This window comes from Lepeophtheirus salmonis, chromosome 7 (assembly GCF_016086655.4).
Source record: "Lepeophtheirus salmonis chromosome 7, UVic_Lsal_1.4, whole genome shotgun sequence".
Lineage (NCBI taxonomy): Eukaryota > Metazoa > Arthropoda > Copepoda > Siphonostomatoida > Caligidae > Lepeophtheirus > Lepeophtheirus salmonis.
The window spans coordinates 35510464-35537157 of NC_052137.2; the positions used below are offsets into that span (position 1 = coordinate 35510464).

The 26694-nt window shown below is 32.7% G+C and overlaps 4 protein-coding genes across 4 annotated transcripts in view; 2 read left to right on the plus strand and 2 right to left on the minus strand.

Annotated features, from left to right (window-relative positions):
* Positions 1-8572: 8572 nt before the first annotated feature.
* Positions 8573-12717, minus strand: dre4 (SPT16 homolog, facilitates chromatin remodeling subunit dre4). Its single transcript, XM_040716173.2, has 11 exons — positions 12209-12717; positions 11834-12133; positions 11495-11761; positions 11101-11436; positions 10675-11044; positions 10416-10614; positions 9969-10350; positions 9582-9896; positions 9349-9518; positions 8885-9292; positions 8573-8829 (listed from the first exon to the last, which is right to left on the minus strand). Exons 1-11 carry the CDS (start codon positions 12530-12532, stop codon positions 8700-8702), a joined length of 3201 nt encoding a protein of 1066 aa, XP_040572107.1. The 5' UTR covers positions 12533-12717; the 3' UTR covers positions 8573-8699.
* A 310-nt stretch (positions 12718-13027) lies between these two features.
* On the plus strand, positions 13028-14803 carry LOC121121880 (uncharacterized). The gene is made up of 3 exons (XM_040716872.2): positions 13028-13083; positions 13403-13870; positions 13950-14803. The coding sequence occupies exons 2-3, from the start codon at positions 13459-13461 to the stop codon at positions 14405-14407; spliced, it is 870 nt and encodes a 289-aa protein (XP_040572806.1). The 5' UTR covers positions 13028-13083; positions 13403-13458; the 3' UTR covers positions 14408-14803.
* Positions 14804-15449: 646 nt separating this feature from the next.
* On the plus strand, positions 15450-19189 carry LOC121121385 (pyruvate dehydrogenase phosphatase regulatory subunit, mitochondrial). Its single transcript, XM_040716278.2, has 7 exons — positions 15450-15881; positions 16049-16220; positions 16272-16679; positions 16739-17044; positions 17101-17283; positions 17354-18693; positions 18760-19189. Exons 1-7 carry the CDS (start codon positions 15793-15795, stop codon positions 19010-19012), a joined length of 2751 nt encoding a protein of 916 aa, XP_040572212.1. The 5' UTR covers positions 15450-15792; the 3' UTR covers positions 19013-19189.
* A 3811-nt stretch (positions 19190-23000) lies between these two features.
* The window catches only part of LOC121121367 (obg-like ATPase 1), a 68997-nt gene continuing 65303 nt past the window's right edge, over positions 23001-26694 (minus strand). Inside the window, 1 exon segment of the mRNA XM_040716259.2 lies at positions 23001-23340. Coding sequence (XP_040572193.1) covers positions 23107-23340 — 234 coding nt within the window. The 3' untranslated portion in view covers positions 23001-23106.

A 26694-nucleotide genomic window follows, 5' to 3' on the forward strand; every position in this document is an offset into this window, starting at 1 on the left:
TGATCCTCAATTCTACTTTGAGCCTAACTAGGAATTACACTAATAACTCCAACCCCCGAAGAATGTTTGGAAGAAAATCAGCTTCACTGTCATAACATTATATTAGATCAGCTACAAGCAGCTGTGATGTACATTTGTACATTTCATAAATTTAAGAATACGAAGATCTTTATCCTCTTCTTGCATGGACTGGTATCTCTCATATGAGAATTCTGGAACAAACCCTACATGTAAACGATTAGCAATTCGAATGCATCCACTTGGTTTTGACCCATGTTTGCAATGCTTAGTATACCCACTTAGAGCGAGGCTTTTTGTTGAGTAGTTACTGGCGTATGGCTCTGTTATTTAGGCTATTTGAGAATCTCTGAGTTTCAATTCAGAGTTAGTTGCCTTGCAGTGTTGATACAAGAGCAGCTAATCAATTTGTTTTCTTTTGTTTGGGTTTATCCAAATTAGGGGTTAGGCACCCAAATCGAAGAACATATCTATTTAGGACTGTTTTTTGCCATCACGACTTTTTGAATAAATATTTAAATTTTTTCCAGAGTCTTTTACACCTACTGCTTGATTTAGAAAGTCTTCTCCTGTCTCAACTGGCATTCCGTGGTCCTCAGTAACAGTTTCTCAGACACTGCCAGTTTCCTTGGACTTTTTACTATCTTTACAATTATTTTCATTAAAGCCAGCATCAACACAGACATTTACAATTTCCTCCGTGCAACTATCATAAATAATATTAGTTGCTTTGTGTTGATTATACTTATCAATACAGGGTTCACAATTTTGATCTTGATCTATCACGTTTTCCACAGTTTCTTGAGTTACAGGTGGCGTTCTGAGAGTCCTGAACGCGCACCTTTCCTGCGGAAGCCACTTTTAGGGTGAAGTCAATAGCTTGCAAATCTTCAAATGCTGCTTGATCTACATCAAGGTGTAGGACTTTTCCTAACTGTGTTATGTCATATTTGGTCAGTTCACCTTACCTCTAATACGCACGGATTTACATTGATATGAAATGATCTGAGCAAGTATGTCATCGGCAATGTTCCCTCTGACCCCTCTGATGAAGCCGGTCAGCCTTTTCTTGGTGTTTTTTTTCCTCTCTCATTTTCTCCACCACAGTGGTTTCTGTGGCCTCCTTCGCAATTTCTGCATATAGAAATTTACACTTAGATTGTGGAACTTTTTGTTGCTCAGCAGACTCCTGCGTTAAAATTTGAGATCTTTTGGATGGAGGAGTATCGTTACAATGACCCCTCTCTCTCTCTTTCTCGTTTCTTACTTCGAGGGCCTCGATTTTCAGTCTTTTCATGCGCATAATTTAAATCCTCCATAGAGCTAAGCTTTCTTACTCCAAGTTTGTTATTTCTGTTTTAAGGTTCCCTGGAACCTTGTTTTCCAATCGTGGGATAAACTCTTACCCCACTTGTTATATGTGACGGTCTTCCATTTCAGGTTGACGTCATTTCTATTTTAATTTAGCTGTGTTTTATTAGTATTTTACTGTTCACTTTCACTTTCCGCCATCTTCAGAGGTTGAGTGACAAATTGGCAATAATGTTGCGCTCATTAGAGAGTGCTTCTTATTACAAGAAACCCCACGTCCTTATTATATTGCAGAAGAAAAAGAAAAGAACATTGTCCTAGCTTTCGATTGAAGATCCAGATATTGGTTGAATGAAGATGGCTGAGATCTAATGCTTTATTAGAAGAGGAAGGATGTGAAACACTTTTTAACTTAAGAGAAATGTGAAAATGAACTTTAAGCCCCTCTAAAACGAATTAAACTCCAAGACAAAACGAGTGACGTGTTGATAGCATATAAATAGGAAGTCAAGCCCTAAATAATAAGGATAGTAGCTTTGAAAATAAAAAGCCTGTTCAGATTGCAAACTAGAATAAGCTGTTCCTGCTTTCTGTGACGTTTTTGCCAAATGACATTTCACCGAATGTAAATTTTGCAAATCGACAATTTGCCGAACGCACATTTCCTATAGGACCATTTGAAACATTTGACCCAAAATTGATATTAGATTTATTTATTTATACGTTTGCATATTTTTATTCAATTTAAAGTGATAATATGATAAATAGGTATTGTTCATTTACTATGTTTATATATTTCATGATTTAGGTAAATTAATGAGTGTTCCATTGCAAAAAAATATTTTATATTCAGACAGTAGTGGTCACTGTAAAATAATGATGGTAAAAAACTTGCAGCCAAAAATTTTGTGTTGTAAAATTGTGTTTTACATTTTCATTGTGAGACAAAATTGTTGTGGGTAATATTATCTTGAAGTGACATCACTAGAAGCAATATGATTGTGAGTAATTTCATTGCAAGACATTATTATCGTGTGCAATTTCGTTTAAATTATATTCGGACGATAAAATTATTGAACAATGAAGATACTTGACATCTCCCATATTTACCACATAGGGTAAACAGCTGAAGTGCAAGGCCCTAAAGCCGTTAAACCTTCGCTGCGCCGCGTTTATAAGCATTTATGACCCTATTATAATATACTATAACACACCCCGAACCACAGGTTGGGACCCAAGATAGGTCAAATTCCATCGTTGCGGATTATGAAAGCATCAAACAACTCTTTTAATATCCAAAAATACACGCCGGCCCTTAGGTTATACAGTAAAAGTAATATCCCTCAAAGCAGTTTAAACTCAATCACATTCGCCACGTTTCCAAGTATAAGGACCCCATCGAATATGCTAAAATACGCCCACGCCCACGGTGGTGTAGATGAGTATAGGGGCTCCAAGATAGGTTAAATTATTCGGCTGCTGCTTCCCCGAGCATCCCGAACCCCTTCTAATATCCAAAAATACAGCATTTATAAAATAAAATTAGATAAAATGGAATTAATAGAGCTGGGTTATAAAACTCAACGGATGCAGGACTTGGGGTCTATAAAAAAAACAAATGGTGCATCACTATCTAAAATGTAACATCTAAAATAATTTACAATTTCCAACAAAAAAATATTTGTATATTGTCTTGAACTACAGAACTAGATTGACATATTGTTTTTTGTTTATCGTAGATCTTTAATGTCTAAATATTCAAACTTTGATTTCTATAAGGGACACATTCCTTTAATTTATAGATGAAATGTTATTTCATTAAATTAAGTTGCATATATTTCAAAAAATCCAACAAGGACTTAGAATTATAACTCAAAAATAAATCTTCAATGTTACTATGAGCAAATGTTCAAATCAGGTTCTGAATATAATTGAATGTAGTAGAAAATGAAGTTAACTCCTCAATAATTAAACAATAATAACAGCAGCTCAAGAAATCACGGTGCTCAATCCGCCCCTCATTTTAATTATTAAAAAAAAATAGAAAATGAAAAATATGTATTTTGTTAAAATTTTATAATTTTTGTTCCCTAATCTAAAATCGTGAGTGCAATGCGGCCCTCGTTCATGAATCTTGAGCCCTTCAATGAGTGCATCTCACTAAACCTTTGATTCCACTAAGGAACACAAAATTTCTGCCGATGGAATGAAGCCAAGAATATAATATGTCTTGAACAACAGAATCCAAAACGGATTCAGTTTTTATCTGGATCATCAGGTGTCAGAAATATCTGAGATTTTAGTAATTTGTGACTATTATCGTTCAGTGTCACCTTTTAACCTTAAAACAATCACCAAATTAAAAGTACGATTTTGAAAACTTTTATAAAAGTGTTTTTTATTTTTATTGAAATGTTATTATCCATTCTGTATCTTGTTCTGAACTTGACATATTTCTATTTTTATGCTGAAAAATGATGAAAAAACGACACTGTTATTTAGAAAACATATAACTTATTCACCATTCATAGTGATGATGAATATCATACCTTATATTATAGAAAAATATTCAATGTTTTATTCAAAAAAAAAAATCCCTATTTAAAAAATATGAACATGCAAGGATTTTAGTTCGATTTTGCATTTTTTGAGTAATGCTATTTTTTATGAGAGTGTACTAGCAAATAGAAAACATTATCTTGAGATTGTTTACGATTTCAATATCATGATAATGACGGCATAGTCCGTAATGAATAATAATTATTAATATCATAATACCACACTTCGTAAAAATTCAAATAAAATAATTACTAATTATATTTGAAATATTAAATTTCCTACTCATCGTGAATGGATCTCTTCATTGTTTCGACCCTAGAATCTCCTTCCACAGGAAGAAGTCAACTCATCTCTCTTATGAACCCTGGTAGTTTTCCTTGTATTTATTTTGTCCCAATCGTTCCTTGTCAAATACGAAATTCGAACATCTCTTGAGATGGATGATCAAGTTAAAAGTATCTTCCTTCTATAGGGCCTATTGAATGCATTGCTCCCTGATATCATATCAGGAAACTTTATAGATTATCCGTGCATTTTGCACATTGCCCAGCCATTTTGCAAAAAAAACACGATTTTCCACATTTCCCGTATCATATATATAATAGAATATCACAAATATAAAGTAATATTTATTCCTCTAACTGATGATAGTAGTTTTATAAAAAAATTAATTGTATTAGAAGGTAAACAATCTATTAAGTATATGTGTCAAGTTTAAAGGCACTTTATTGTCTTATATTTGTTTGGCAGCCATCAATAGTGAACGTTGTCATCAAATTTGTAAGAATGGAGAAGATTGGACATCGTTATGTAATTCCATAATTTTATATGAAAGACCTCAGCCCAAACAATATAAAACCTGAACTGAATTCTACTCTTGAGTGAGTCAGCTCCATCGATTACAAAAGTAAAATTTTGGCTAAGTGAGTTTAAACGAGTCCGTCCATGCTGCCAAGTCATGGATAGTCGACTGAAAGTGCACGAGCTAACATACATTGTAGGGATTTCAAAAAGTGCAGTACATCGCATATTATTTGAAAAGTTGAACATGAGAAAATTTTTTGTTAGATGGGTGCTGCGTTTGCTCACAATCGAAAAAAACAATGTCATGAAAAAGTTTCGCAGCAACAAGGCATAATTTTTGGAATTAAAAAAAAAAAAATTATATATATATTGGTTTTTTTTTAAATTCCTCTATAATAAATAATAACATCTAACTAATTAATATAATTAAGAATAAGATACACCAATAAAAAAAATAAACATAGGGCTTACAACCATACGTTTTTTTTCAAATGTTTCCTTTCCATGTTAGTCGAGGTTGCAAGCGAATAAAAAAGCTAGACGTGAATATTCTAACTTTTTATCAGAAAAGAAACAGGAAACAGCTCCGAATTAGTTGTTAGTTAGCTAATTCTTCCCGAATATGGAATGATTGTGCAACGATTGTTTGGAATTTAACAACTTAACAATATATTATTCTAATTCAACCAATCAACGTTCATAGCACTGATTAGGGGTGAAGGGAGCAAAAAGATTGAAAATATAATATAAGATATATTTTTGGTTCTATGTAAAATTGCAGCGAACATTTTTGCGTCGTAAATTTTGCAACCTACATTGTTTCTGCTGGTAACTTTGCCTCGAGGAGATTTTACTGCAGCCTTTTTATTCCTTTAATATTATCAGTTCGAACTTTACTGTTGTATATCCCCCAGGAAAAAAATTACACTAAGTTCATATGAGTTTACCAACAGGAATTTCTTATCAGGAAGAAGGTTTTTTACCACAACAGGTTGCAAGACATTACTAATGTCATGTGACATTAGTGAGTGGCGCTCAAGATTCTTGAGCGAGAGTGGGAGGGCGATCATTATTTTGAATAACAAGCGGGAAGACTCTCGGCATTTTAGAAGAGCGATAAAATCAATCGAATTTTCGTTCATTTATATAAATTTATAATACTTTTTCCGTTTCTGCATCTTATGAGACAACATCAAAACATTTGAAGGTTAAAGAATAATTTTAAAGCTTGCAAGAAAAGACGGTTGAAGTTATGTCTCAAGATAAGCTAGAATCTTATTTTCTATGCTGAATCTGTAGCTTTCTACTCTCTTAGGTTGACGAGTTTGCCTCTCATGTAGCTGGTCACTCAGAAGACATCAGTTCCTTGAGAGATAATGCCAGATCCTTCGTGTATGGAGATTACGTTGGAAGATAAATCTTTCTTTCTTTTTTTTGTAAACGAATTTTCCCCACTGAAATACGATTTTCTTATATTTTTATGTAGTAAATTGACATAAGATCTCAAAATCTCACACAAGTATAAGTTCAAAAGCTTGAGACCCCTTTGTGCAAGCTCAAACTAATTATCAAGCTTAAATGGAGGATAGTGGATGAAACTTTCAAATAACATATCCACTAAGACAGTGGTTTCCAAGCTTTTTGTGTCCAAGGCACACCAAAAGATAAGTCAAAATTTATTGACACACCAATTATGATTAAACCAAGTATTTGGATAATTAAAAGCTATTGCAAATAAGGTATGGTCTTCACAAATCCTAAGGAACACCTAAACTTGCCTCAAAACACGATATTTGGGAACCACTCTCTTAATATTATCTTATTTACATGTGGTAATGTGAATTCCATCAATTTAAAAATTGTTATTCAAAGATATTTGAGTATTTGACAGAATTCCCGTTCCATCTAACATGGAATTCTATACACATGGAAGACAACGACTTTCTGGTTAGGTTTTTGGTGCTTTATTCAATATTATATAGTTTATTATATTTTTATACGTCACAAAGAAATTAGTTAATGTTTCTCATTTGTATAATTTTGATTGAATCCTTGATTATTCACTCTATATCACAGAATATTCTAATAATCGTTAAGCCAATTTTGTCCAGACTGGAATGAAAAGAAGCGTGTAAGAAAATTGATGTAAATTGATTAAGCTGACTCAATAATTACTTTTTTGAATGATTATTACACTAATGATAATAGTTAATAGAAGAGACAATTATTTGGTCGTTGTTATATAGTGGATGATTATTTTAAACACTCAAAGATAATGTGTTCCTCTTTTTTTCATATTTTGGTCTACAATACATTATTATATTAAGCTATTAAATATAAATAGTTATTAGGAACTGTTAAGTGACTATGTACTTTAAAAAATATAAGTGACTTCTTAACTTAAATAGATTTCTAATGGAATATCTGAATGTGGTTGCAATTCCCAAACTTATTGACTCAGGAATCTTCTTCTTAACAGCTAAATTACTTGTAAGCATATCTCTTGAAGATCTTGGATGTTTACAAAAATAAATAAATTACTAAATGTGTGATATACGAGCTAATTATAAGCTATTTGATTGAAGACAATAGTTAAAATGTATCAAAATAATAATAAGACTATTTGAACAAATAAAAATAATTAGAGCAACAAAGGTATTCTTCTAACTTTAGATTTCCTATTTATGAGTTCCCCTTTATTCTATTTTTTTATCTTATTGATTCATTCGGTTTTATTTTGGACATGGCTTTTTCGTTATTCAGATTTTAATTATTTACCTCTGGTCAGCTACAATGAAAACAAAGATAAAAAATCTCGAATTTTGCAGGATTAAAAAAAACGTCAACAAGATAGGTAAATGGATCTTGCAACAGGCATTTCCAAAGTATAAAATCAAAGTTACATATAGTTATGTAGAACTTGGAGAATGGGAATAATATTAGTTTGCAGATGTTTTATAAAAAACGTCAAATTTGAAGAGGTTTTTGGAAGAGGGGTGTTAATTTATGTAAAAGATGAAATTCAATTTTGGCACAACTTTTTTAATTACCACATATCTTGGCAGTGTTTTGGTCGAAAAAAAATTAAAATCAGCTACAAAATTTAGCGTGTGTAATAGAGTGTCTAATTTTTGAGTTGATGTGTTAGTTCGATTTTTTGTTGTATAAATTTCCTTTTTGAGAAGTTTCAGTCTTCAAAAACTGTTTTTTAAACTCTATAGCCATTTGAAAATTATCTTTATTTTTGAGGGTCAAGTTCATCAGTATAATAAATAAATTATATTAATATTATAAAATACAAATCATTAAATATAAGGATGTTATGTTATGTCATAAAAAAACCATTTTAATTTCCCTTTTTATAACCTATTTATCAATTTTATCGTTGTACTTACTAATATAATACTTGTCTATTAGTCGATGCTAATTACTTCCTGATAGTATAAAATAATTAATAAAAATAGATAGGACTAAAGGGAGTCATGAGTACTTTAGATAAAGAGATTAGATTTTTGATAGACAGTCAAGTTTAAGTCCGTTTATTTGTTGGTCCCATTTTGATATTCAATAGTTCATAATTTTTATTTTCCTTAATATTGACTACATAGGAGTCCCCAAAATTGTTGATATCAAACATACCAACGTTACGTGAAACGCTGTAACAAAGAGCATGGAGCACTAGTTTTTATGGTGATCTTTGTCTACATATATGTCGTCTATCGAAGATGACACTGTTAACTTTTCTTCTTGATTTACACAATTTTATATCCCTAGTTATGACCCTTACTGAGAGGGTTTTCAATTTGAAAGTAAATTAAAATAAGTGGATGTTTTATCACCAATTATGAACAAAAAAATGGAAGGAGATTCTCCTAGAAAATAAAATTATTAAATATCGTTTATTTCTATTTAGTTATTAACGCAAAGTACATACATACATACATCAAAATATATCTAAATCTGTTTTTATACATATAAAAAGGTTCCCGATTGAGATAGAAACACAGTTATCTTTTAGACTTTTTATGGTGTTTGTGACGAGATGAAGAACCACTTGACTGTCTTTTTCGCTTATCGGAGTGTGATGAAGATTGAATTTTAGAAGAGCTACTACTACGATGATTCTTAGAGGGCGACCTAAAATAAATAAAATATAGATTTATTAAAGTAAACAAATAAAATAATTACAAACCTCTTTCTATCACGATGAGAACTCTTATGTTTGGATATTTTATGACGATCTACATCATCTTCACAGCGATTATTGTCAGATTCAGCTGCTTCTCTTTCTAGGTCAGACCAGTCCTTACCAGAAGATTCGTCAGTATCAAGTCCATCTTCTGAATAATCCTCTTCTGAGGTCTCGGAAGAATAATCATCCTCAGACTCATCTTCGCCTTCAGTATCCTCTTCAGAGGGAGCATGGAACTCTTCATCTTCTGTTTCATCATCATCATCTTGGTTTTCTGCATCGGATTCAGGATCCAAAAATTTCCATCCCCCTCCTTCAAAGAATCCTTCAGGGTCATCTACAATTGTCTTCATAATTTTGGTCCAGTTTAGAGATTGAATACCCTCGGTGTACTTAATATCCACCGAACTAAAAAAATAATTCATGAAGAATGAAAACCCTATTAGATAATTAATTCTACATACTTGAGCCATTCTTTGACATGATCAAGCATAGTCATAGGAATGGATGTCACGGTCAGGACCTTTTTTGTGTAGTCTTTAAAAACAAAAACCATGTCAAAATTCTTAAGTTGAAATTGTACTCTTTCAAAGTTCACCAGTTCAATATCTTCGAGTGTAATTACAAAGGTAGGCTATGAATTCAATTAGAACACATTTTCATCAAATTAATTAGCTGTACATTAATAACAACATACCCAATTGATTAATGATGTTAAGCAACCCGAGGTGGGTTGAAGCAGAACTGTCTCTCGATGAGGTACTCCATGAAAGCCCAAATCTCTAAAAGGAGTGTCAAATTCCAATTGACCCTTTGTGACAGATTCAACTTTTTCCGTAAAACTTTTAAAAGCTGCTTTCAATTTAGACCTCAATTCTCTTTCAGCTTGCTCTGCAGCTAGATCATCACGATCATGCATGTGTTGGTGCTTTCCAAGGTCCGTTGTAATTTCACCAACTTCAGTGTAAAATTGTACATCAATATGTTTTTTCTTACCGAACATGATTGCGTTCTTTAGGAAAATAAACAAAGTAGTATGTAACTCATCTAATTATATCAGTAAAGAGAGATAAAAAAACCATACCTTCAGATGAAAATGCAATAGAATGATCATCTCTCCATCACATGGTTGAAAGAATGCATGTTTAATATTGTTGTAAAGGATATCAACTTTGTCGCCTCGAATTGATGTGTATCGTAGTCCATTAGAATGAGCTTCTAATATTCCAGACAGTCTCTTTTGTACTATGTTTGGTCGGATATACAAATCCTTAAGCTTAGGATTGCCTTTCCCTTGATTCACAACCAAAGTATCTTGCTCAACAAGATCTGCTTTTTCTTTCTCCTCGGCTTCACGAGTTTTATACTTCTTTTGAATTTCTTTGATGAGACGGAAAGCAGTATTGAGATTTGAACTGGGAGCCGATATTTCTCCAGGTTCTTTTACATTCGTACTCCGGTAAGTTCTATGATAAGAGAAAGAGTATAATTAAAATATAATTTAAAAATTAATTAAAGATTATATGATTACAATTCCTTTAGATAAGTAGCTTCTGGATCCATGAATCCACCTGCTCCTTCTTTAGCTATTGCTGCACCAGGATGAAAAAAATTGATACGTAGATAGGTGTAATCTCCTTCTACTGAAGCAGATATATTTTTGAGTGTAGCAATATGAAAAGGGACAGGAATGCCATAAATAGGCATAATGACTGTTTCATATTTTTGATCTGAAATTAGAGAACAAGTTTAGAATTAAGTGTATCTTTTCCTTTATAACAACTACATACCAACAAATATTTTGAGAGATTTAACTTCGCTTTCTCGAGGTAATTGACCAGCAGACTTATAAGAAACCGGAGCTTTTCTTACTTTTACAACATCCGTATGATCTCCACCGTCTTTTAAACGCCGAAGAGCATTCTGATTCATCTTTTCCATCAGTTCTTTCTGATGCTTTTTCCGTTTCTCTTCAGCTGTACTATCCTGACGAAGCTTCTGATCTAAGACGGTCGTTCTTTTTCCCCGACCAAAGTTTTGAGCCTCCTGAATGTTACTCTTATTTTCTTTTTCCTCTTCACTATCTGTGTCATTTCTTAAGAAAATACCAATATGCTTCATCTTTTTCTTCGAAGGAGTAAGAAGTACTGCACTGGAATCCTGAAAAAGACAGCTCAATATGATGAAGTGATTATAGCCCACGATCCTAAGTTTACCTCTGTGACCAACACAGTGTCTCCAATGAACAACGCCACGTTTTTCCCCAATTTGTCGCTCGCCTTTGAATTTGTTAATCCCGTGAATCCAATATTGACGTTGAAAACCATACCTTTTTTAACAGATGAGTGACAGTTGGGCCCAATAGTCAGAGCCCCTTCTCTAAATTCTATTCCCATAGCAAATCCAAAGCTCTTAGTTAATTTGGAAACTAAACTCGAGTCTTCTTTCTTCACCATAGTTACACAGTTCTCATATATAGAGCTCAATTTGGAGCCATGCTTCAATTCAGACAGAAGAAGATCTTCAACACGGGTCAAAAAGTCATATATTCTCTGAAAAATTGAAGAATAAACATACACATCTTCATCAACAGATAATGACAAGCATTACTTGAATATCCTCGCTCGGATCCACTAATATAGTGCGAACGATATTAGAGCAATATGATCTATAGCGAACACCAAAAGAGCAAATAATAGCTCCAAAGTGAACGGGTTCCTTGTCACTGATAACACTAAACTTGAGTTTATAGCTCCCACCCGATTGTACGATGGCAGGATAGCAAAGGTACAATTGGGAAGTATCCAAATTGGGAACATATTTCTTGTCAGAGATGGCCTTTTCAACTCCTTCTGCAAGTTTGGAATGCTTTACTTTCTGTAAAATAATAAATGAAGTCAAATATTAGTATAATGGAAATGACGTCCATTGAGTTCTATTCCAAGTTACTTTATCATTATCAATAATGTCAATAATTTGTTCCTTGAGGTACTTGTTGTAGATATCCATAGAGACTTGACATGCTCTTTTGATTGTGTTGAGTTCCCCCTCATCCTTGGGAGCCATAACATAGGCCACTTCATTGGCTATATCAATGGAATCAAAGGATAACTTTGCAAGGTGTCCTCTCCAAGCCTCCATGAAGGGTCCAGGGAATTTGTCTTTACTAAAAACACCCAAGGTTCGCCCTTTGTGGGACTCTTTGATGACTTCTGTGAGTTTTTCAAAGTTCTTTTTGTCGTTGTCGGCCTGGAAGAGAGAGAGAGAATGAGTGAGATTGAGAGAAAAGGAGGAATGTCACATCAATGCGACGACGAGACTCACTTTGTCTCGGGTGAGAAGTTTGAGAGGAGGGACTCCATCGGGCTGCTCAGGATCATCCAGCTGACGAAGGAATTCGATTTTCTTCTTGGAAGCTAAAAAAACAATGTGTGATTCCGTGAGAATGAGAATCGTGTCTGGAAGCTCATAACCCAGGAGCCAGGTTTGGAGTGCTGTGCTTTTCGAGTAAATTACATCCTCATCCAATCCCAGAGCACAAAGAACGGCATCCGCCTTCTTTAATTCCGCTTCAGAGACCTTCCATATCTTGTACAACTTCTTGGCACGGCGATAGAAGGCCTCCTTGTCGACTTTGATAGCGGACATGGCTCAACAACACAAATGCCGGAGTATATGAATCAACTATGTAATTTGTGTCTCAATCTCTTGGCTCCTTCTTTTCCTTTTCTGTTCTGCTCATTCTATAGCTAGCTTCTTTTCTTTTTCATACAGCTTCCCTCGCTTTTATAAAAGTAGCAGCTAAGTCAGCAGCACTTCCATAACAAGGCTGCAACAAATATTATTCAACCCATCAACAGCAACAGATTTCGTGTTCGAGCTAACATGGTGAATACAGCTACCTTTTTTCACCTCCTTTTTAAATATATTTAGGTATACATATTCAAATATTATCCAAGCAAAGTCTATTAAATTGAGTCTTTCGTATTGAATATACTTCAATGTATTATCAAATTAAATATATTTTGACTTTATCTTCATGACAAAAATTGTGATATTGGGCACGTACATGTGTATTACCGGTTTGCTCAGTGACTGCACATCTCTAGCGCAGCTGTGAAAGGAATATAAATAAAAATATAAAAAAGGCGGGAGTGTTTTCTCTTCTTCAAAGTACTTTCTTGAAACATTAATATTAGGTATTTAATACTTTTTATTAATTTTGTCTATATATTCTATAATATTATATCAATAAATGAATAATTAAGATATTTATTATTATATACTTAAAAAGTATATGAAATAATTACTCATCACGATGTTAAGTATAATTTAGGGATTATAAATATTAAAAAAATTAATATTTAGGATCAATAATATCCGTAATCTGTATTTAATATTAAGATAAATCATAGTACTTGATATTAGAACAATAGGATAATAAATAATAATATAAGGAAGGCGGGAAATCATAACAATATAAATATTAGGATTGCACCATTTTCCTTTTCTTACTAGTTTGCTGTCCTTTTCGCCTCCAACGTGTGGACTATCACCAAGATTCAAATAAGGAGATGGAAAGCTCCTTGGAGGATCAAGTAATCCAATTATTTCGGGAAATGGAATGTCCCTTGACATATCATGAAATGAGAGATGAGGATTTGGTCAAGTTATTGTCTCAAGAAGGGGAAAGATGGAATGAAGTCTTGGAGTGGACAATGTCACCTTTTATGAAGTCCTCCTCCTATTCGCTTATGAGCCAAAAACTGGGCATGATTCAAGTCCTTAATGATCTAGGTCTACCTGAGCCTGATTCCTTTGTTAATTCTCCAAATATCAAACGTCTTTCATCTTGGAAAATTTTACTCCAATTGCGAAGATTAAAGGAGCTGGATGATGACTCCTCCATGTCTTGGGAGCAAGACCCCTTTGAGAGTGTGATTCAAATAAACGATGATGAAAAGAGCCTGAGCTACTTGGTCCAAGGTTTGAGTTTGAAGGATTTTCTTGATTGTTTCAAATCATCAATTTCAATGTACTATTATTATATTGTTTCTTTTTACAGATTTGACGTCGTCTCTGGATGACGAGACTTCTAATAATGAGAATGACCCCTTGAAATGGAGTCTACCCACACTTATTCCCAAGGACATACCCATCACTACAGTCATTCCACCGTCATTGGATACACTTGAGGCAATGCAAGCAACTTGTGATGGGGAAGTTAGAGCCAAGGCAGAAGAATACAATAAGCGGAGATTGGATCCATCTTATGTGTGTACTAGCAGAACCATGAAGAATTGGAAAGATAACATGGAGTGCATTAAGAGATTACAGCCCCAGCTAAAAGATTTTAATAATTACTATGATTCAGAACTTAAGAGCTGGGTTGAATTGTGTAAGCCTCTAGAGCAACCGCCTCCCTTAGATACAAGTGCTCTTTCAAAAAATTTCAGTATTCATCATTTTTATAATGATTTATCAGAGTTAAGGTCATCCTTGACGGAGGTTCTAAAATTTTGATGGCATATTTGAATTATGATTCATTTTTATGTTACTTATTTATAGTTTTATTCATTTGGGATTCATTCCACAAAATATCTGAATTAATTATCGCTTTCGTTTATATCGTTTCTATTGTATGTTTTTTTGTGAAAAAATGATTGGTATTATTATCTTTTGTATTCACGTTGTCACTAATTTTAAAATTTCGTCAGGATGCAATTAAATTTTAACAAAAAGAATGTTTTTCCATTATTATTTCATAGAACATTTTCACGTGTCGTACATTTTGGAGGCCTAAACAACCCAAGTTTTATAGTAATGAAAACCTTTTTTTCATTAATATTAAGGAAAATAATGAACTATTATATTTCAAAGTGTGACCAACAAATAAAAGGACTGAAACCCTTGTATCATTATTTTATCGCACAATTGCCTTGTTTTATTATAAATCTGACTCTAAAATGTTTTAAAAATATGATATTACATTGTTATAAAATCCTATTTCCGTGCTGTAGATCAAAATTATCTATCATAAGATATATTTCTTTAACTTTGTTCTACTTTTCTCGCCTCTAATTGGTCCAAAACAATATAAGTAATTCTACAAATCCAACTATTTTTAGGGATTTTCAATACATATTACTTTGATTTAATTCTAATATCAATGTTTATAATTGGTATTATAAACATTAGTATTCAATTCAGGTGTTAAGTCTTTCTTTTTTTAAATAATAAATCTATTTGATTGATTTTTATAAGGGTTTATTGGAAATTGTTCCATTTTATGTAGCAAAAATATCAATGTTGAGCCCCTAAAATGGTGTCTCCTTCAATTATAATGCAATTCGTGACGTTGGTGAAAATTATCTATAGTCTGCCATTAATAATATAATAATGGCCGCCTATAGACAATTTATATATATGTATATAATATATATTATGGAAATTACGAATAAGCCTATTTATCAAATTGATAATTCTACCTCTACTTTTAGAGGCAGTTTATTTATTTACACCATATGACTTAAATTAAGCATACACCATGGCCTATACATAAATAAGTAGTTGTTTTTGTTTGTCAGATTTGGCAAGTGTCCAAAATAATTGTTAATGAAGCAGTTCTGGATTTGCTTAGACTTTTTGACAAATACTTACATTTGCGAAAAACCATAGATTTACAAGTTAACTAATTCATAATCAAATCATTTTTAAATATGTTATTAGTTAAATCATATATGTCATTAAAATGAAGTTCAAATAAAAAATTGAAATGTGCCGTCCCATCCCATCACTAATCTACAATAACAGCTACAAAAAAAAATAGTCCAGATTATTATGACAAGAAGATGTAAACAAAAGTCCTACTGACTGATCCTGGAATATTCACAAAAGAAGGATTGAATATGCAGAGGATTCTTTTGAGAAGAGTTCTTCAGAACAAGGACTCTTTCTCTTCAAGGGATTTTTCGATTTCCTTGGCTCATCTAACAGGGTAGGAATTCATTCTGTTTCGTTTATGTGTTGACGTAGACTAATCACGTGATTTATATTATACGGATGCTAATATTAGTGCTATAATTGACGTCACCATTATAATTATTGGTGACAGATAGGCAATTATTTATTTGTATTGAATAATATTTCTTGTGGTTGTTTTAGGGTTCCAATCGACATTAAGAATCTGACTCAGTCCTCTAAACTTGAAATTCCATCTCATTCCCTTCCAAGTGATGCACAAATTGTTATTTGTGGTGGAGGTGCTCAGGGTGCTGCAATTGCATTTAAATTGGCTCAACAAGGCTATGGGGAACAAACAGTTCTGATTGAGCAAGTAAATACTTGTAAAGAGTCTTGATGTTATATATTTTTCTTGATATTGCAGGGTAATTTAGGTGGTGGTTCTACATGGCACTCCAGTGGATTGATTGGGCATTTACGATCAAGTCCTGTCGAATCAAAACTATGTAAATTATCTAGAGATTTATATATGGAATTAGAGAGACTCGGCTATTACACCGGATGGAAAGAATGTGGCTCCATTAACTTAGCTAGAAAAAAAGATCGCTTGGCGGCATTTCGTAAAATCAAATCCAGTTCAGTGTCTAGAAATATTGAGTGTCATATTGTTACACCTGACTGGATAAAGGAAAAATGTCCACTCTTAAGAGTTGATGACTTAGAAGGCGGTCTTTGGGTCCCACAAGATGGAATTGCAAATACTTTAGAAATCTGTCTGTCTTTATGTCATTTGTCTGCGAAGGGAGGAGTTAAAATTGTTCAAAATTGCACAGTAATACCTTTTAAAAGTCATTGTTTTAATCGATCTATATATAATTTATTAAACTATAGATTGAATCCATTGTTGCCCAACGCAATGGATCTCTATTTCTGGAAACGGATCAAGGTTCAATTAAATGCGAAAAATTTGTTAATACTGCTGGATTTTGGGCACGTAATGTTGGTTTACTTTCTAAACCTAGGGTAAACGTCCCTACTAGTCCTACTGAGCATTATTATCTTACAACAAAGCCCGTGTCCGATTTGCCTTTCAATCATCCTGTTGTCAAAGATCTCGATGGAGGTGTATATGTCCGTGAGAATGATGGTAGATATTTGGCAGGCGGGTTTGAACCTTGGGCCAAGCCTGCATTTCAAGTAATAATAAATTTAATTACTCAAGTAATCCTCATTTAATATCAAATCCATTATAGGATGGAACTCCTGAATCTAACGCGACGAGAGAACTCCCGGTTGATTGGGATCATTTTCATACTCTTTTAGAAAATTTATTACATAGAATTCCTAGTATGGGTGAAGCACATTTGGAAAAACTTATAAATGAACCTGAAGCCTTTTCTCCAGATGGAGAATGGATTATTGGACAAGCACCTGAAGTAATTATTTATTAATATATATTTTTTCATATCTACTCAAGTGTACATATATTGTATAATTGAATTTTAGATAAAGAATTACTTTGTTGTTGGTGGGATGACATCGGCTGGAGTTGGTGCTGCTGGAGGAGTTGGAACAGTGATTGCTGACTATATTTTGAACGGAGCTCCAACGTTTGATATGTATAACCTTGATGTTCAACGGTTTTTAGGAATGCACAACAATGCAAAATTCCTGCGTGACAGAGTAAGAGAAGTTCCTGGAATACTTTATTCCATCAATTATCCTTTTAGAGAGTTTAAGACCGGAAGATCAATGAGAACGTCTCCCATATTTCCTAAAATGAGAGCTGCTGGAGCAAGATTCAATCAGGTTATGGGCTATGAAAGAGCAATGTACTTTCAGAAAGAAGTTGTTGAGGAGAGAAATAGCTTTCTCGGGTTGGATTCTCTCTATAAAGGTGGCGGTAGTTCCTCTGGATATAAATCTAACGGACAGAAAGATTCAGAAATTAATCTATCCAAGACGGAAACATTTTTTAAGCCTCAATGGTTTGATTCGGTACAGAAAGAATTTATTGCATCCCGTGAAAAAGTTTCAGTTTGTGATTATTCTTCCTTTGCAAAATATGATCTCTGGTCCTCAGGAACAGAAGTTGTTGATTTTTTACAGCACATGTGTTCAAATGATGTAGATGTGCCCATTGGCACTATTGTACATACGGGCATGCAAAATGAGAAAGGTGGATATGAAAATGATTGTTCACTTGCCAGACTCTCAAAAAATCGTTACATGCTGATGTCTCCGTCTGTTCAACAGATGAAATCCTATACTTGGATGAAGTATCATTTACCTTCAAATGTTATTCTTCAGGATGTAACATCCCTATATACTGCTCTTTGTATTATGGGGCCTCATTCTCGTGCATTACTTTCAAAATTGACATTAGAAAATTTGGAATCCCTTGATCAAAAAAGTTTTCCTTTTTTCACATGCCGATACATGAATGTGGGATGTGCTCCTAACATTCTCACAATGAATTTAACTCACACAGGAGAACTTGGATATGTAATGTACATTCCAAATGAATTTGCTGTTCATGTCTATGATACTATTTTGAGCGAAGGTGATGAGTTTGGAATATCTCAGTGTGGTTACTATGCAATGAGAGCTTTGAGAATAGAAAAGTTCTTTGCCTTTTGGGGTCAAGACCTGGATTCTCACTCAACCCCCCTTGAGTGTGGCCGTGCCTTCAGAGTTAAGAGCAACGGGGATTTTATAGGCAAGGAGGCTTTACTTCGCCAAAAAGAAGAAGGTTTAACTAAATTATTAGTCATGCTTCTCTTGGATCCTCTAGAGCATGATACAAATGTAGATCCTTGGCCTTGGGGCGAGGAACCCATTTATAGGTAAGTCATTAGAACATTTGTTGAGTTCAAAAATGGAAAAATGTTTCATAATTATTTATATCATAGGAACGGGAAATTCGTCGGGACAGTCACTACTTCAAGTTTTGGATTTTCCCTGAAACGTCATGTTGTTCTTGGTTTTCTACATCACGATGACGGAAAATCTCTAGTCACTCAACAATGGATACGTGAGGGCAATTATGAAATAGATATTGCTGGACACCTATTTCCTGCCCATGTTAAACTCAATCCTCCTGTTTTACCAACGAAAGTAGAGGGAATCTATACATACACTCCTACAAGACACTCTGGCTCTTGATATATTTTTTAACATATTAAAAACATTTTACGTGTGGAAGGAAATTTTATTCTATCTTCTAGTTTTGACATTCAAACCTTCGTATTTTGACGTTTTCTTCATATATTGCTCATTTTAATTTTGTAAAAAGTGTACTTCATTAATTACATCCGGGATAAATAAACGTTCATACGAATACATTATTGTTGTTGGTGGTATTTCATATTAATATTGCTCTAACGTGATATATCCAGTGGTTTTATAAGAAAAAAAGGAAATTTATGTTCATAAAAAATAATTGAATTTGTACCTTCGGTACCATTCTGCAATAATTTAGTATATTTATACCAAATAGATGCTCTGAAGATACATATGTAGGTACGTGATAAATCATTCGATTCAATTTTTAATTACCTATATTCCTTTCATGTTATAGGGAAGTTTCTTATTTGTTATGATATGTTGTAAAACTAGAATGGGCTCTCTATTGAGGACGAAGCTTCCTCCAACAAATTAAATTGAGTTATTGATATCAATTTATTCCTAAATTATGGTCGATTATGCATTTTATACGTTTTGTGTTACAATGACCTTGACCTCTCAAAATTTAATGACCTCTTGCTGTACCATTTATAAATTTCGTACATAGCTTGATTAAAGTCGATCTTTAACTTTTGCAGTAATCCTGGTGATTAATTAACAAACAAACCGAGGAAAAATCATAATCTACTTTCAACTTCGTTGGTGGAGGTAATTTATCTCTCGGAAAGGATCTGTAGAAAGTCAAGAAGGAGTCTTCTACTTAAATGGAAATGAAAATAGTTGGAGAACTTAATCTTACTTAATAAAATTTATTGCAAGGAGCACATTGTATTTGTTAGTTGAATTAGTTTAATCAAGAACCTCTCGTATATTGCTTGGTAAAACCTTGGTTGCAGAATAATTTATGAATTGTTCTTCAAAAAGGGAACTGCTGCCGCATTATATTACGGAAATGCATATTAATTATAACTTTAAAATATTTGCCGTCAAAAAAAAAGTTTTTAATTTGTTAAATTTTTTCAGTTTAACTTTTTATTAAATTTTAGAATATTTAAAAAATAAGCAATTTAAGGTTGCGTGAAAAAAGGTCCGAAATTAAATATAATTAAGTCGATTATTTGACTAATGATAATGAGAAATTAATATTTTAGAGGTAAGTAGATTGACCCGATTTTAATTTGTTCAAAATACAACTTATCTGATTAGTATTTATCGCAGATTTATTTCATCTAATCGACTTGTTTATATTTAATTACGGAACTTTTTACGCAACCTTTTTTATTACTTATTTATGAACCAACAAGGACTTCCTATTATAACTCTTTAACATATCCTCAAGGTTATGTCGGCTTTTATGTGCACATAAAAGATGTATAGGTTTTGAAGATAATTAATTGTATATAACTCAGGAGTTTATTAATTATCATAACTGCTGAGGGGGGAAAATTCAATCTTCAGATCACCAATTCCAAAAAATGAGCCAACTAAAAATACACACGATTTACATCACTAGTTATATTTCCAACAACAATATATTACATATTTTCTAAGTTTATTAACTCAAAAATTGTTTACCTATGTAATTTAAATGAGGAAATTACTTTAATAATTAAATTTCTTTAGAATACAAAAGTAAGTAATTGTATCTATTCTTTTCGAGGAACTGACACGAAAAATGATGATAAAAATCTATACTCTCACCATTAATATTTGCAATTATTTATATTATTATCCAAATACTAGAATTTCGATATAAAAGGGCCAAAATACAAATGTATACGCATTGAATTAACACAAAAACAATTTTGAACAAAAATCAACGATGTACTAGTTCTTAAAATGTGTTTTTTTTCTGGAAATGTTGCGTGGAATTAATCCAAACATGTTAGTATTTTTAAAAATGATGAAATATAAAGTTTAAGCTATATTGATCATTGTTTAGGGATTGTTAACAGCCTTTGTGGTTATAAATTTCACAATTTTATGAAAAAAGTAGAGTTCATACCTATAATCAATGTAAGTAAAAGTAGAGCACATTATAACAGATACCTATTTTTGATTAATAAACAATCTTTCAAAAGTTTATATAAAGTTTTTCAAACCAAAAAACGCTTTAAAAAAAAGATTAGAACTAATGTTATACATAGAAGGCAAGAAAGTGCGCGCTATACGTGGGACAGCGATATTTTAATTGTCATTTTGTTACAATAAATAATCACTTTAGGAGAAAATTAGTTATACAATTTTGATATTAAGTATTCTAAGTCCAATAGAAACATACACTTTTAGCAATGTTGAAAAAAAAACAACGCAAATCAACATGGTAAACTGACAATTTGAAGAAAGTTTTATAGGAGAGTAGTTTAGGTATCATGACGTTTCATTAGATCAGCTTTGATAAGGGAGAGATGGAGAAGGAAAGAAACAAGCACATTGACATTAATTAATCCGATCTCAATCCTCAATTTGACGAAATAAATCCTCTCCACCTTTATGAGATACACACGAATTTTCTATGGGGTTTTGAATATAATTGAATGTACACAGTGGTCCAAATAAATTTGAAAAATCTTTAAACCATATAACGAAGGAACTAGATGGGAATAGAATCATCTTATCTATTATTATTTGAAAGCTACAATTAATTAAATTCAATTGTTTATAGTTAGATTCGCCTTTCTTGATAACTTCAGCCACACGGCGCCGGAAGCTTTGGCAGGGCTGGGCGACCTCGTGAGGAGCCAGCTTTGTCATTGTACTGGTTCTGGGTTTGCACTTTTTATTTACATTTTCTGGATAGATGGAGTAGCTCAAGGAAGAAATTACACCCTCCAACTAGACAGTGCATTGGACCACATGCCTAAAAAAAGAGCAGGATATATTGACCACAACATGTCCTCACTTTTGGAGCTAATATTTCTGGCTTGCAAGCAGATCTGACCTTAACCCAGGAGATTTTTAAATCTGGGAGAGGGTCGAGTATGAGCCTTGTGCCAAGTATCATTCGTCTGTGGAGACCCTGAAAAAGTCCAACACCCGTACAATGGCAAAATTGGATCCACACGAGGAGTTATAATTATAAGAGTATTTTCACTAATCTGGAGTTAAATCATAATGACAACTGCTGAGGGATTATAAAATTATCATTCTTCAGATTACCAATTTAAAAAAACCCCGGGATAACTAAAACATACACTGGATTTACATCACTACTCATAACTCCTCATAAAATACTCTACGTTACTCTCTGTCATTCATGAGCTCACACACTCGTGGTTAGACTTTACAATTAGAATGAAAAATAATGACCAGGGTTGTAAAAGTTGTCGAAATCCTCGTGAGCATACAACAAAAAAAAGTATACGTTGGTAACTTCCAAGATATTAGTGCTCTTATTAATTATTTTTCCCTGTTTTAAAAATTCAAACGTATTAGCAAGAGTTTTCATGATATCTCTATCAGCAGATATGTTGTCTATCAAGCTTGAAAGCATACATAGATTTTTTTTTGATTTGGACAATTTTCACATCGCTAATAATGATGACAGCTTTAGTAAATAAAAAACACTGTTTAGATTGGCAACAATAAAAAAACTCGCAGGCTCAAAAATGTTGAGGAATTACAATAACTTTCTTCTTAATTGTCCGACTCACATGAGGACCGTGACTACGGGGGTATTACCCCTGAGGGAAAGCTTTGCGTCAAATTTGTGGAAAAGAAAACTTTTTTCCCGCACTTTTGAAATATTCTTTTGTCTTTCATTAAACCATTTGAAATAACAATTTTTTTTTTTGAATTTTGTCTCATTTCTAAAATATTATTCAACATACTATTCTGTCAAAAAGCAGAACAAGAGCTCTAACTGACATCCTATTTCTTCCAATACTAATTATAATCCGTCTAAAAATTTAATTTTCACTAATGAAAATTAAATTAATTTTCGAGAATGAGACGCCGTAAATTTGAATGTTTTGCAACAATATGTTAAAAAGCTGTATTTCGTATAAAAGATAATGAGAATTAATAGCATGAAAGTATGTATTTCTCAACGAAAAATGACGCCATGTTGTCATTTATTTCTTTTTAGCAGCTGTGAGCCCTGCGCCGGCATTAAACTTGAAGAAAATAATATCTCCATCTTCAACAACGTAGTTCCGTCCCTGTTGGCGATACTTTCCAGCAGCTTTGGCAGCATTCTCGCTTCCTTCCTCCTTGAAATCCTCAAACTTCATAACCTCAGCCATGATGAATCCCTTTTCAAAGTCTGTATGAATACGGCCAGCAGCCTGAGGAGCCTTGGTGTGTTTCTAATAAAAGAAAGGAAATACAAATTAATTGAAGAATAGGAATAAACACGTATAAATTAGTGATTGTCATTCTATGATTTTTTAGTGTTATCTCGAAAGAATACAGGGAAATAATTCTTACTAAAGTTTGTTTTTATATCAAGAAATGAGTAATTAATTCACTATATTAATAGGACATGGGTATTTATTTTACATCCGGGTAAATAATATGCACAAATGCATAACAAATATATCAATCTTAATAATTCTGAATAAAATACCAATTTCACAAAAACAAAAGTATGATAATCCTGCTATCAATAGTGACCGTTGTAAGCGAAAATTATGAAAACGGAGAAAATTAGTTGTCGTTATTGATACAATAATTTATTTGAATGGCATCAGGCCAATCAGGTTTTAAAAATGAAATTTCAAATATTAAATTTTTTGGCAAAAAATTTCAAAAAACCATAGCTGTTCACAGAAAAGTACATTTTCGGGGAAAAATTTTAAAAATTTAATTTTTAAAACCTGAATGGACTCAGGCAAAAAATTTCTAAAATCCATAGCTGTTCACAGAAAAGTAACTTTTTGGGGAAAAATTTTAAAATGAAATTTTTTCCCAAAAAATTTAATTTTTAAAACCTGAATGGCCTCAGGCAAAAAATTTCTAAAATCCATAGCTGTTCACGGAAAAGTAAATTTTTGGGAAAAATTTTAAAATGAAATTTTTTTCCAAAAAATTAAATTCTTAAAACCTGAATGGCCTCAGACAAAAAATTTCTAAAATCCATAGCTGTTCATAGAAAAGTAAATTTTTTGGAAAAAAATTTCAAATATTACATTTTTTCGAATTTTTTTTCAAAAATCCATAGCTATTCACAAAATCAAATTTTTCGGAAAAAAATTTCAAATGCTCCTGCATATTATGATATTAATTATGAATTAGTTGCTAGTATGAATGTGAATATCTGGACAAAATACGGCGTTATCTCGCTGACACAAAAATACAAATGTCTTTGGGGTCAGCCGTCGATTTCCTTGTCCGACTTGTGACTGTTGAGTAATAATGATTTTGACTATATTTATGCTCCCTTTCCAAAAGGACAGGAATAGAATTTCTTTTGAAATATATATCGGCCATTTTATAATTTCTTTGAAGAAATTTTGGCTATTACATAGAAATAGGGTTCTAGAATGTTACGCCCTGTGAAGTTCTGCCCTAAGAAGTTTCACCCTCATACATATATATTAGTATAAATGTATTTTCCACATATAATTTAAGACTTTGAATGAGTTTTCCCTACAATTGAATTTAGTTGTAATACATTTTTGCATTCAATTTTAAAATAGAACGATTCGAATTCATTATAATAAGAAAGTACAATTATTTCATATTAATTACTCAAATGCCATAATTCCATAATTAATTACAAAGGACTTCAAGTTGAAGTAAAGGAAGACCTTAAATTATATGTGGAAGATATATTTATGCTATAATATATGTATGAGAGCAAAACTTCCCAGGGCGAAACTGCACAGGGTGTAACTTCCGGTCACGTAGAAATATAACTACTGTATAACGTAGTGTTGTGTATGTCCATAACTATTCAGTGCAGCCCATTATTAAGACCTTTCAGTCCTTGGAACTGATCCTTAATACTGTCGGTCCATTGGACGGTTAGTACTAAAACTGATTAAAAAAAATAATGTTGATTGACGTCATCAAGGACCGAACTTTATAAGTTTTAGGACTGATATACGGGTGGGCTTCGGACTATCAGTGGTAGAGCTGATTAAAAAAGAAGAAATAAAGTTTAGTGACATCATCAAGGACGAACTTTATAAGTTTTAGGACTGATATGTAGGACTGAACTGTACCGGACCGAGACTGAACTGGACAGGACTGCAGTCATCAGTCCTAAATAAGGACTGACACCAAAATATGCATAACTATACTTTTGATAAAATTTTCTAAGCAATAGAGGTTGGGACTTGTGCAAGAGTGTAAGGAGAGTGTGAGACATATGGTACACTCAAGATTAATAGAAATACAAGATTATACCATAAAGCGTGTACGACTAAATGCTTGACTTCCACCACGCTTTTAATATTGACGTCATAGTAGATGAGTGGTCTGTTTTTCCTGCCCAACAGCTAGTACGATACATTAAATTGAAAATTCTATTAATAGTGACGTCATAGACTAAGAGTGGTTGCGTGTTTTGTCAAAGTCTGCCTGTCTTGCCTAGCAGTGAGTACAATACATCAAATTGAAAATTCTAGCAGGTCCGATTACATGACTCTGTATTTCTATTAACCTTGGGTACACTTAATTAAGACCATTGTTAATATCCGCTCCCTGTTATATGATTTATGGGGGTAAAAACTGCTCTAAATTTAAAAATAGCATAAATGCAGGGAAAATATTATAATTCAATTTCAATTCATATAAATTATTTTATTATAAATTTTTAAAACAGTTTACACGAAAAATAGGCAAAAATCGTCTCTTAAAGAGAGATGTTAACACACCCACGACTTATTAAATAATGATTAAAAAGAAGTAAGAGCAGACACAAAAACCGTTTTTTTTTTTTTTTTTTTATTGCTATACTTAGTTTTTTCTTTACACAGATCCTTTCTTTCATTATAATTAGTGATGAAAATCATGGCCCTGACAAGCGGTGAAAAGGGAGGAAGGAAAAAATGAAATAATCAATTATGTTCTGAGTCCAGCAAGGACTTACAAATCCTCAGGGTACCGCTTCGTCTTTTATGAGCACACACGAATGTTCAATCAGGTTTGAATATAATTGCATCCATTTAGAAAAGGATTTTTACTACTCAGGAATTAAATAATAATGACAACTGCTAAGGAAAAGAAAATTATTTCTTCACATTAGTAATTCAAAAAAAATATAGGCGAGCTAAAAAATTTACCGGATTTAATCACTGATTAAAATACAGTATCGAACGTAGGATTTAAATATTATGAAATATATATATATATATATGTAATTCATATTAAAATTATGGAGAAATATTGCGACATTGACAGTCTGGCCTGGAGTACTTAAAAGGTAGCTAAAAGTTCGTATGATTGACTTATTTGGCTAATTATCATAGGATTTCGAGCCTATTTACCGTTTACCGTTTTTGGTGGAAAGGTGGCATGATATTATAAAGGTAACAAGGTGTCCAAAGTTCCATATTAGGGACTTTGCCTATAGCCATAAAAAATATGCAGATCATTTAACGACCTATCTTTTTAAGTCTGCTACTATTTTTATTTTCTACTTCATTTAAGAGAACCCATGTATTTTTTCAAAAGATTTACTTTTGGGTATAAATTTAATTTATATTCAAATGATG